General features: G+C 42.4%; 1 protein-coding gene across 1 annotated transcript in view; it reads right to left on the bottom strand.

Moving 5' to 3' along the window:
* The window catches only part of LOC113810769 (uncharacterized), a 20,595-nt gene that overhangs the window by 5,148 nt on the left and 2,947 nt on the right, over nt 1-12,500 (bottom strand). The window contains exons 2-8 of the mRNA XM_070141071.1: nt 11,761-11,908; nt 10,810-10,920; nt 8,007-10,343; nt 7,044-7,340; nt 6,333-6,584; nt 5,296-5,520; nt 2,419-2,577 (exon numbers count right to left, since the gene is read on the bottom strand). Of these exons, the coding sequence (XP_069997172.1) occupies nt 2,419-2,577; nt 5,296-5,520; nt 6,333-6,584; nt 7,044-7,340; nt 8,007-10,343; nt 10,810-10,920; nt 11,761-11,908 (3,529 nt within the window). The remainder of the gene's footprint in view (nt 1-2,418; nt 2,578-5,295; nt 5,521-6,332; nt 6,585-7,043; nt 7,341-8,006; nt 10,344-10,809; nt 10,921-11,760; nt 11,909-12,500) is intronic.

Genomic DNA, 12,500 nt, shown 5'->3' on the forward strand with positions numbered 1-12,500 from the left:
TCAGACAGGCAAAGACAGAAACGGAGACCAAGAAGGCAAATAGAGACATTGGAGAGTAGCAGAATAATTACAACTCGAAGCCTACGGATAAACTCATTCACAGAACAGCCAATACAGAACACGTGTCCATATGTTACACTAATAACACCATTAGAGTCGGACATATTTCCAATACACGTGAGATGAAGAAATCTTAATGAAAGAAGGACATTCACGTTAACTGTCTTCCGATAATTGTCTTTTAGGCCTACCACTCCCTCTCTCCCTCCCCCTCTCCCCCCTCTCCACCTCTCCCTCCTCCCCCCCCCTCCTCTCTACCCCCTTCCCCTTTACCCCCTCTAGAAAAAAGGTTTCCGACCCCCCATCCTCAGTATTACTCTCCTTACACCCCTCTAGAACAAAGGTTTCTAAACTCATCAGACCACTTATAGTAGTAGCATGTTACTTATGCTATATTTTGTAAATACAAAGGCATATAGGATGTAACTAGCATGATATACACCCGTAATATAAACTTTATTAAAAATAGTTTTAAGTTGTAATAGAAACTTTATTGAAAGCAGCTTTAAGGTGTATTAAAAACTTTATTGAAAATAGCTTTAAGGTGTAATAGAAACTTTATTGAAAATAGCTTTAAGGTGTAATAGAAACTTTATTGAAAATAGCTTTAAGGTGTAATAGAAACTTTATTGAAAATAGCTTTAAGGTGTAATAGCAACTTTATTAAAAATAGCTCTAAGCTGTAATGGAAACTTTATTGAAAATAGCTTTAAGGTGTAATAGAAACTTTATTGAAAATAACTTTAAGGTGTAATAGCAACTTTATTAAAAATAGCTCTAAGCTGTAATGGAAACTTTATTGAAAATAGCTTTAAGTTGTAATAGAAACTTTATTGAAAATAGCTTTCAGGTGTAATAGAAACTATTGAAAATAACTTTCAGGTGTAATAGAAACTGTTGAAATTAGCTTTAAGGTGTAATAGATACTTTATTGAAAGTAGCTTTAAGGTGTATTAAAAACTTGATTGAAAATAGCTTTAAGGTGTAATAGAAACTTTATTTAGCTAATTCTACCCTCACTCTAGCCTATGGTAGCGTACCCTCTTTCTACTGTCCTCATCACTTTTCATCACACGTCACCACGCGTTGTATGGTGGTATACTCACTCCAGGGTCAAAGGTCAACAAGGTCATCTGATTATGCAGGTCCTTTCTCGTGTTTGATTTTGTTAAATATGTTATGGAACTTAAAGGAATGTTTTGATAAGATTCCGCTTGTATTTTCCCTTGCATCACCTTTTTTTTTTAGTTTTGAGTACACATGATGATGGTGATGATGATTGGGATGGTTATGGTGGTGATGATAATGATGATGGTGATGGTGGTGAAGATAATGATGATGGTGATGATGGTCATGATGATGATGATGATGATGATGATGATGATGATGATGATGATGATAATGATAATAATTATGACGATGATAAGCGATAGATATCAATCATAAGGATAATCATAAGAATAATGATCATGATAATCATAAGAATAATCATGATAATCATAAGAATAATCATGATAATCATAAGAATAATGATCATGATAATCATAAGAATAATGATTATGATAACGATAATAACGAGCGATAGATATAAAAAAAAAAACGCAGGAAAATGTAAACCGCATTACAGCATACATTAATAACATCAATAAACAGATATATCTGAAATATCAATAAGACAAAAAAAAAAAAAAAACTCTACCTCTATACAGATCTATTTTGAGAAGTGTTCATCAGAGATCAACGTGATAAGCCTATCTCATCCGGGATCTTGGTATAGGCCTACCTACGCTGATCGTCGACAAACAAACACAAGCATTAATGAAGGAATGTACCAATCAGTCAGAGTAAACAGATTCTAATCGAAAGCCGAATTTGAGAAAATGAGATGAAATGAAAAAAAAAGATAAATAAATAAATAATAATAACGACATGATTTTATTGATTGATTGGAACTGATGTAAGAACTGATGATGATGATGATGATGATGATGATGATGATGATGATGAAGATGAGGATGATGACGATGACGATGACGATACTGATTACAGCGGCGATGATGATATGGAAGATAGTAATTATGACTGATGATGATGATGATGAAGATGGTGAAGATGACGATGATGATGAAGATGGTGAAGATGACGATGACGATGACCTTACTGATTACAGCGGCGATGATGATACGGAAGATAGTGATTATGACTGATGATGATGATGATGATAATGAAGAAGATGGTGAAGATGAAGATGACGATGACCTTACTGATAACAGCGACGATGATGATAAGGAAGATAGTGATTATGACGATGACGATGACGATGACGAATGCAACAACAACAACAACAAACGCACTCACCTCAGCCGTGGTGACGTCAGCAGCGCTCGAATAACCCGCATTAATGGTCATTTTCTTCGAGAGCCCGACGGTCCTCACCAGTCGCCTCTCCGCCGTCGGGAACTGCAGGAAGTCCATGTCGAAGAGGTCATCCTGGGTCACCGGCGTGCTCCAGCGGCCCTGCGAGGTTGAGTTGGGTTAGAGGTGGATGGTGAGGTTGGGGAGAAGAGGTAGAGGGAGTGAGGAGTGAGGAGAGGAGTTTGAGAGATAGATAGATGGGTGGATTGAGAGGCTGGTAGATTGATGGATAGAGGGAGGGAAGGAGGGTGGGAGGGAGGGAGAGAGGATTCGAGGATTAGAAGATGAGAGGGAGAGAGGGAGAGAGGATGAGAGGGAGTGAGGATTAGAGGATAGAGGATGAAGAGAGAGAGAGAGAGAGAGAGAGAGAGAGAGAGAGAGAGAGAGAGAGAGGGAGAGAGAGAGAGGGAGAGAGAGAGAGAGAGAGAGAGAGAGAGAGAGATGAGAAGATAAGAAAGGACGAGAAAAAAAGAAAGAGAGAGAGAACGAAAAAAAAATAATAATAAAAAAGAGAGAAAACGAGAAAGAGAAAGAGCAAAAAAAGGGGGGGAACCAGAAAGAGACAGACACAAACAAACAAACAGACAGACAGACAGACAGACAGAAACCCAAGGAAAGTCCCCTAAATGTCGAAAACCCACGCTCTGAACGAGACTCCCCCCCCCCCCCCACGCCCCCAGACCCGATGAGGGAGAAAGCATATTTACTCACATATATTCATTTCCCCGGCGAGTGTTTGGCCAGGCTACCCCCCCCCCCTACCCTGAGGAGGACCTGGGTAAACAGCGTGTACCATCGCGAGCGTTTCTGGCTCGTGGGCGTGCGGTGAAGAGGCGGGCTCATGTTATCGTATTTTTGCGAGGGTCTGTTTGTTTGTATGGCAGGTTATTTTTTTTTTTTTTTATTATTTGTCTTTTTCTTTTTTTCTGTTTTTCTGTTTGTCTGTCTCGCTGTCTCTTTCTCCCCTGTCTGTTTTTTTCTTTCATGTACTTTCATATATATATGTATATTATATATATATATATATATATATATATATATATATATATATATATATATATATATGTATATATTTATATATATTGTGTGTGTGTGTGTGTGTGTGTGTGTGTGTGTGTGTGTGTGTGTGTGTGTGTGTGTGTGTGTGTGTGTGTGTGTGTGTGTGTGTGTGTGTGTGCGTGTGTGTATGTGTGTATACATATACATATACATACACACACACACATAAATATATATATATATATATATATATATATATATATATATATATATATATATATATATATATATATATATATATATATATATCCCTCTCTCTCCCCTTTGGCCAGGTCAGCTCGGGTCGGGCTTAAGTATTTGCTTCTCGTAAACAGATTTTTGTTGAGATCGTAAAACGAGGAGGAAATGTTCATTTGAATTTTTTTATACATCATTTTATACTGTCTATCTATCTATTATTATAATTATTATCTTTATTACTGACATTATCATCATTACTGTTCTATTGTTATTATTATCATTATCATTATCATTATTATTATTATCATTATTATTACTATTATTATTATTGTTGTTATTGTTTTTTTTTATGATGATATCCATTATTATCATCATTAGCACTGGCATTTTTGTTATGATTATTATTACTATAATTATTATTATTATCAGTATTATTATTATAATTATCATCATCATCATTACTATTATTACTATTACTATCACTATCAGGAACAAGATTATTATCTTTATTATCATCATTATCATTATCATTATCATATTATCATTATTTTTATTATTATTACTGTTATCATTATCATTATCATTATTTTTATCATTAGCATTATCATCATTAGAGGTATCCTTATTTCTATTATCTTTATTATCAATTTGCTTAAAAACGAAGGTCCTGTTTATTGCTTGTTATTTTCATTCGTTATATTCATCTATAACTCCGTCAAAGTTGAAAAAATCAGATTTAAGAAAGTCAAACGATGATATTTTAAATATACGTCAAAGATTTTCTCTTTCTGTACGATAAATATTTTCTTTCGATACATTATTTTAAGAAAATGGAGATTTAGATTTACTATGAGGTGATAATGATACTGATAGTAAGAATACGATGGAAAAGAAGGAATTAAGACGAAGAAGAAGAAGGAATTATAAGAAGATAATGAAGAGACAGAAAAGAAAAAGAAGTGGAGATAATGATGGAAGAAAAAAGAGGAGGAAGAAGAAGAAGAAAGAAAAAGACGGAGAAAAATAAGAACAAGAATAACAACAACAACAACAACAAAAAGAAGAAGAGATGGAAATTTGAGAACAAAAGAAGAAAGAAAGAAAAGAAAAAGGAAAAGAAAGAAAAAAAGAAAAGAAAGAAAGAAAGAAAGAAAAAATAAGAAAAGAAAGAAAGAAAAGAAAATATAAAAGAAAGAAAAAGAAAGAAAGAGAAAAATAAAAAAAACAGAAAAAGAAAGAAAATAAAAAAAAAGAAAGAAAAGAAAAGAAAGGGAAAAAAAAGAAAAAGAAAGAAAAGAGAAAAAGAAAGAAAAGAAAGAGGGAGAGAGAGAGAGAGAGAGAGAGAGAGAGAGAGAGAGAGAGAGAGAGAGAGAGAGAGAGAGAGAGAGAGAGAGAGAGAGAGAGTGGGAGAAAAAAAAAATATATATATATATACATATATATATATATATATATATATATATATATATATATATATATATATATATATATATATATATATATATATATATATATATATATATATATATATATATATATAAACAACGAATAATCAGCATTCCAAAGCAACCCCGAACTCACGTGGAAGAAGTTGGTCGAGACGGCGCTGAGAGGCGGCGTCAAGTACAGCGGCTCTTCCTGCAGGAGGAAGTCCCCGACGGCGCCGAAGGTCACGTTCCTCACCATTTCGTTGACCCGGTCGCGCACGTGGGCGTCGAACTCGGGGGGCGTGACTTGGCTCACGCTGGCGTCGTAGAAGAACTTGATGGTGCGGGCGAAGAAGTCCAAGGAGTAGGGGTTCTTGGGCTGGAAGGCGGAGGGGGAGGGGTGAGGTGGGTGGTTGTGGTTGGGGTGGGGCAAGGTGGATTTCTTTCCTTTTCTTTTTCTTTTGATTTTTACCTTTTTCTGTTTGATATTTACTCTTTCTCTTTCTATTCTTCTTCTTTATCTCTCATTTTTTTCTCTACTCTCTCGCTCTTTGTCTTTACCTATCTCTCTATCTCCCTATCTATCTATCTCCCCTCCCTCTACTTCTTTCCCTCCCTCTCTCTCTCTCTCTTTCCCTCCCATCCCCACTCCCTCCTTCCCACCCTCTTCCCTTCCCTTCCTCTCCCCACCTACCCTCCTCCCCTTCCTCCCCACCTACCCCTCCTCCCCTTCCTACTACCTACCCCTTCTCCCCCTTTCCTCCCCACCTACCCCTCCTCTCCTTCTCTCCCCACCCTCCCCCTCCTCCCCTCCTACTACCCATGCCCCCCCTCCCCTTCCTCCCTCCTCCCCTTCCTCCCCACCTACCCGTCCTCCCCCTTCTCTCCCCACACCTACCCCCTCCTCCCCTTCCTCCCCACCCCTCCCCCTCCTCACCTTCCCTTCCCACCAACCTCCCCCCCCTCCTACTACTATCACGCATCCCCCTCCCCTTCCTCCCCCACCTACCCCTCCTCCCCTTCCTCCCCACCCTACCCCTCCTCCCCCTTCCTCCCCACCTACCCCTCCTCCCCTTCCTCCCCACCCTACCCCCTCCTCCCCTTCCTCCCCCACCTACCCGTCCTCCCCTTCCCTCCCACCTACCCCTCCTCCCCCTCATACTCCCCACGCACCCCCCCCTCCCCACTTACCTTCTCCACGAGGAACTGATTGAGGAAGACCACATCATGAGCCCCGTCATTCTCGAGTAGGACTTGAGTCACGTTCTTGAGGATGAGGTGAGGATTGAAGGTGTAGAACTGATCCGTGAGGAGGAGGTCGCTCAGGGCCGCTGCGGATGCTCCTCGCGCCCCAAGGAGGAGCATGCTCAAGGTGGAGATGAGGCTCAAGGGGGACATGACGAAGTTTTTCCGTTTGTATTGTCTGGCGGCTCGTTTGTACACCTGGGGGCGGGGGCGGGGTTAGTGTTATTTTTGTTGTTGTTTTCGTTGTTTTTGTTAATGTTGTTATTGTTATTGCTATTGTTTTGTTGTTTTTGTTATTGGTGTGGTATTGTTGTTATTTCTATTGTTGTTGTTGGTCTTTTTGTTTTGTTATTGTTATTTTTATTGTTTTGTTGTTATCTTTATTGTTACTCTTATTCCTGTTGTTCAGAGTTGTTATTGCTGTAGCTGTTGTTTTTGTTATTGTTGTTGCTTTTGTTGTTTTTGTTTTTCATAAGTTATTGTTGTTATTGTTATCATTACTGCCGTTATTATTATTGTTATTTGAATGTTCATAGCCAGCTTTACGATTACTGCTATTAATACATTACTATTCTCATAATTGTCTATCCTCGATATCATTATCATTGCTATTATTTCTACTGCTATTACTACCATCAAACACCACGCCACAATTACCTTGAAAACAACATCATTCATCACATCCACGAACTTCCTGACGTCCGGATCCAGACCTTCGACCGAGGCTTCGAGACCAGGGTTATTCGGCGGGGCTTCCAGAAGCTTCGCCGGCGGTCCCGATTGGCTCTGCGGATGGTGATGAGACCCGTGGTGTTCCCCGTGGTGTTCGCCGTGGTGTTCCCCGTGGTGGTGATCGTGGTAAGGGCTCGTGGCGTTCGGGCCCGGGAAGCCGAGGTCGGTGCCATTCAGGACAGGGGCGGGTCGGGACGTGTTGGTGGTGTAGTCGTAGTAGTCCTGCGGGAAAGGAAGGGGCTGTGAGAGGGGGTCGGTGGGGGAGAGAGAGAGAGAGAGAGAGAGAGAGAGAGAGAGAGAGAGAGAGAGAGAGAGAGAGAGAGAGAGAGAGAGAGAGAGAGAGAGAGAGAGAGAGAGAGAGAGAGAGAGAGAGAGAAAAGGGGGGTGTAAGTGAGATAAGAAGCGAGATACCAATATGTAAACAGAAAGACAGAAAGTTAGACAGATAGATAAGTAGATAAATAGGAGGACTAATAGAGAGTTGCATAGATTGGTAGATGTACGCATAGATAAGTTGATATATACACATATAGATCAAAAGAGAGGACAATACGGAAAGAGAGAGAGAGAGAGAGAGAGAGAGAGAGAGAGAGAGAGAGAGAGAGAGAGAGAGAGAGAGAGAGAGAGAGAGAGAGAGAGAGAGAGAGGTTAAGTGAGAATGGTATTAAACTGAATTTTTCGACCTAAAAAGCCCCCCCACCCAACACACAAAATTATGATAATTAACAGACCTATATCAAACAAAAACTGTAGCCTCAAAAATTAATAATCATAATAAATAAAAAATATAAATGAAAATAACAAAATAAAAAACAAAAACAAATCCAAAGGTTATTCAAAACGCCCCAACAAAAACAAAAGACGACTGCAAAACAGTCCTAGGCCTACCTCATCCACGTTGTCCAGGTAGACGGCCGTCGGATAGTAATCATCGTAGTAGTATTCCTCCGCCTGGTCGCCGGTCCTCTCCAGCGCCCCCAGGTCCAGCCTCTCCTCGTTGCTCGCCGGGGCAGGAGGCAGGACGTTCGAGGACCCGTAGTTGTCGTTGTAGTAGTAGTCGTATAAGGGGAGGATCTCCGGTTGCTTCGGGTCCTTCGTCGACGTCGGCAGATCCGTGGATGGGGGGTTTGGAGGCGTCGTCGGGGTCGTCGGGGAGGGTCCTTCGGTCGGGTTCTCTGTCGGTTCTTCGGTGGCGGTTGTAGGTCCTCTTGTTTTGGGTTCGGGAAGGTCGGGATCCTGGGGGGCCGATGAGGGATTTGTGGAGGGCGGTGTTGTGGCGGAGTAGAGAGGGAGTGGTGCCGGAGTGGTCGTCGTTTCGGGATCTAGGGGTCGCTCAGTCGTTTCCTGAGAAGTAGGCAGCTCAGTCGTGGTGTCTTGGACGACAGGAGACTGGCTCGTCACCTCTTGGATGAGTGGACTGACTGTCGACGGCTGGATGGTGGATGCTCGGCTTGTGAGTTCCTGACTGGAATCTTCCTTGGTAGTTTGATACTGAGTGACTAGGCCCTCTGTACTTGGGGTTTGGGTATCTGGGTACTGAGTTGATGGGCCATCTGTAACCGGATACTGGGTAGGCTTACTTGAGGTTTCCATGTCCATACCGGAGTTCTGATTGGACATATCCTGACCTGATAAATCGCTGGGAGTCTCCTGTACCGAGGCATCTGGAGCTACATTAGTGGTAAGATCCTGAATTATTGAGTATTCCGTGGTTGAGTCTTGCTCTTCCATACTCACCATTGTTACATCACTTTCAGTTGCGAGTTCTTCAGAGCCCTGAGAAGGTTGGCCATTAAACACAGGGAAATCATAGTGCGGCGCCTCTCCATGATAGCCAGATGTGTCGCCCTGAAACTGGAAGATGTCAAGTAACGTCATAGCTTCATCCGAGAGAAGTGGATCACTCATCAACGGGAAATATTGATTGATATCATCGGTTGTCCATGGGTAATATTCAGTGGTACCATCTTTTTCCATCTGTAGGTTGTCACTAGGGATTTCAGGCGATGATGTCATGTCTTGGGACTTCTCAGGCGACGTGGTCGTTGGAGACAGAGTCGTCGCCGAATAGGATTCAACTTCAGCCTCAGAAGGACTCGTTTCTGTCGTCTCTTCGTTGTCTGCTTCCGCCGAGTTCATCGGCTCGGCAGTTTCATTCATGCTGGACTGTGTAGTAGGGGTGACTGTGACGTCATTGACTTTCGTGACCTCGGATGAACTCACAGCAGCACTTGGTGTGGTAGAGAGAGGAAGGGCATTCTCGGCGTCAGGGGCCAAGAGGATGTCCTGCGTGGGTCTTTCTTGATTGCTGTTCTCTGGTGGCATTGTTGCAGAATCTTCTAGAAGATTCTCGGTGCCTGCGGTCGTAAGCATTTCACCCATTGCCTCATCGTGTTTCCCTGGATAATTCCAAGTCGTGAATCCGACCTCATCGCTCACAGGATTCTCCATTCCCGAAAGGCCGACGGGGCTGGAGTTGTAGTCGTCGGCAGGCTCCAGGTCGTCGCTGGGAATGGCAACGGTCGTCGGGGCGTCGCGGGCGGGGAAGGCGGTCCAGGCGGGGAAGCGGGAATTCCAGCGGTCGAGGAGAGGCCTCTGCGTGGGCGCGGGAGTGGTCGTCTCCAAGCTGGAGGTAGAGTCTGAAGCTCGCGGTGGGATCCCTGCCGTTGTCGTTTCGTCAATGCTGTTCGACTGTGTGGTTTGCGAGTTGTCTTTGGTCTCGCCCGAGTTGCTGGAAGCCTTGAGATCAGCCTCCTCCGGAAGGACGACCTCAGCAGTCGCACTCTCGGTAACGACGAACTCCTCCAGCAGCGCCGCCTCCGTCACCGCACTTTCCGTCACTCCTTCGCCCTGACTATCAAACACCCCAGACCGCGTAGAGGTAGCGGCTTCCGTGAATCCTTCACCGACCTCCAGAGCCACGGTCACCTCCTCGACGGCCTCCCCAACGTCCTCGTCGAGATCCTCACCGCCGAGCATCCACGGATTCGTTGTCGTCTCCTCGGGTCGCGTCGTAGGAACCTGGGTCAACCAAGAGGTCGTGAAGTAAGGATGGCTCATGAGATTGTGAAGGATGGCCTCCGGGATGTCGATGGATTCCCCGTTGGCTTGGGCGGCGAGGAAGGACGTGTCGTTGTGGGACGAGTTGGAGGGTCCTAGGGGGGTGCGGGACGGGAGGGGGGCGAGGGGGAGTCGCTGCGTGTGGGCGACCTCCTCTGAGATCACCTGGAAAAGCGAGACGATTTCAGAAAATACCGAAAGGTAAGATGAAATAAAAGAAACCAAAAACGAATAAATCGATAACGAGGTTTTACTGAGATTCCAGATTGAAGTATGAGTACCGAAATAGGCCATCAACTTCCAGTAACCAGAAATAGTATATATGATCGTCATAAAAATAAATTTTGAGAAATGATATCTATTAGAATATATAAGTTATGATATAATATAGTATATATAATATGATATATAATAAAATATATAAAACTCAATACCATAGAATAATAGTATTTATGACCATCATATGAAAGCATTCAGAAATAAAGAATAAATAAAAACAAACCACCAAGTTACCAAACAAATCCCCAGACTGACTACATTCATACTAATGTATCAATCAACAAAATTAAACCATTCACTCCTATAAACCAGAGAAAATTATTTCTGTTTCTGTTTTTTTTTTCTCTCTGACCTGCTGGACCGACGCGATGACCTGGTGAATGCTGTCTTGAGGGCTGTCTGTAGGAGGACTGGAAGCCTCTCCCTCGGTTCTGAAGATTGGCCCGACCCTTATTAGGAGGTCCTGTGGAAGGAAAGGGTTGAGGAAGTTCATGAAAAGGTACTACGACATACAGAGGTAACTGGTATGTATAGATGTAAATATATATATATATATATATATATATATATATATATATATATATATATATATATATATATATATATATATATATATGTGTGTGTGTGTGTGTGTGTGTGTGTGTGTGTGTGTGTGTGTGTGTGTGTGTGTGTGTGTGTGTGTGTGTGTGTGTGTGTGTGTGTGTGTGTGTGTATGTATGTATATATATCCATTCATTTATATATATCTCTCTATCTGTCTATCTACCTATCTATCTATATATTTATATCTATATCTATATCTATCTATCTATCTATCTGTATATATATGTATATATATATATATATATATATATATATATATATATATATATATGTATATATATATATATATATATACATATATATATATATATATATATATATATATATATATATATATATATATATATATATATATATATATTTATATATACATACATATACACACATATTCGTACATACACACACGCACACACACACATACACACACACACACACATATATTTATGTGTGTGTGTGTGTGAAACAGTCCCCAATCACAGAACCAACAGAGGAACCTCCTTTGCCGCGTCCCTCTGTTGCTCTCTTGCAGCCTCTCCTCACCTGGATCCGATTCCCCTCACCTGGATCCGGTTCCCCTCACCTGGATCCGATTCCCCTCACCTGGATGCGATTCCCCTCACCTGGATCCGATTCCCCTCACCTGGATGCGATTCCCCTCACCTGGATCCTATTCCCCTCACCTGGATCCAATTCCCCTCACCTGGATCTCCTGGAGCGTGAGCCATTCCTGCACCAGCTGTCCGCTCTCATCCAGGAGGTAGAACTGGAACTTCTTGTGGCCATCTGGCAAGGTGGGGACGGCTATATTCCTCTCCAGAGCCAGCTGCCAGTTGTAGGGGTCGCGCCATCTGGGGAGGGCGAAGGAGCAGGGAGAATGCTAATCAGTATGGGAGCGGAGGTGGGAGGGCGGGGGGGGGGGACGGTCGTGGGAAGGGAGAAGGGAATGTGTATCTATGTGTATCTACGTATCTTTGCTTATATCTGTCTATCTGTGTACACATAAGAAAGGGAAAAGGCTACAGGAAAAGGAGATCATTATCAGTGTCAGCAGCAGTAGTAGTAGTAGTAATAGTAGTAGAAGAAGAAGTAGCAGTAGTAGTAGTAGAAGTAGTACTACGTGTGTTTGTTTGTTCGTGTGTGTGTGTGTGTGCGAGTGTGTGTTTGTGTGTGTGTGCGAGTATATGTGCGTGCGTGTATGTGTGTATGTGTGTATCTGTGTTAGCTCGCTTGTTTATGACCTAAATCAAGTACATCTATATTCAAACGCCCCATACACGCCCACACATCCCGCCCATAATACTTAGCAGCGATAGCTATAACCGACAGACATGAAATCCAGCGCCGACACATGCTATTACGAGCGAGATAAGGGCCAGGGTGATGCTAATGTCCTTAAGAAGACACTTCTGAGATTTGCATAGAGATGGCGTCTTTGCCCGT

Source organism: Penaeus vannamei, chromosome 27 (genome assembly GCF_042767895.1).
Source record: "Penaeus vannamei isolate JL-2024 chromosome 27, ASM4276789v1, whole genome shotgun sequence".
Lineage (NCBI taxonomy): Eukaryota > Metazoa > Arthropoda > Malacostraca > Decapoda > Penaeidae > Penaeus > Penaeus vannamei.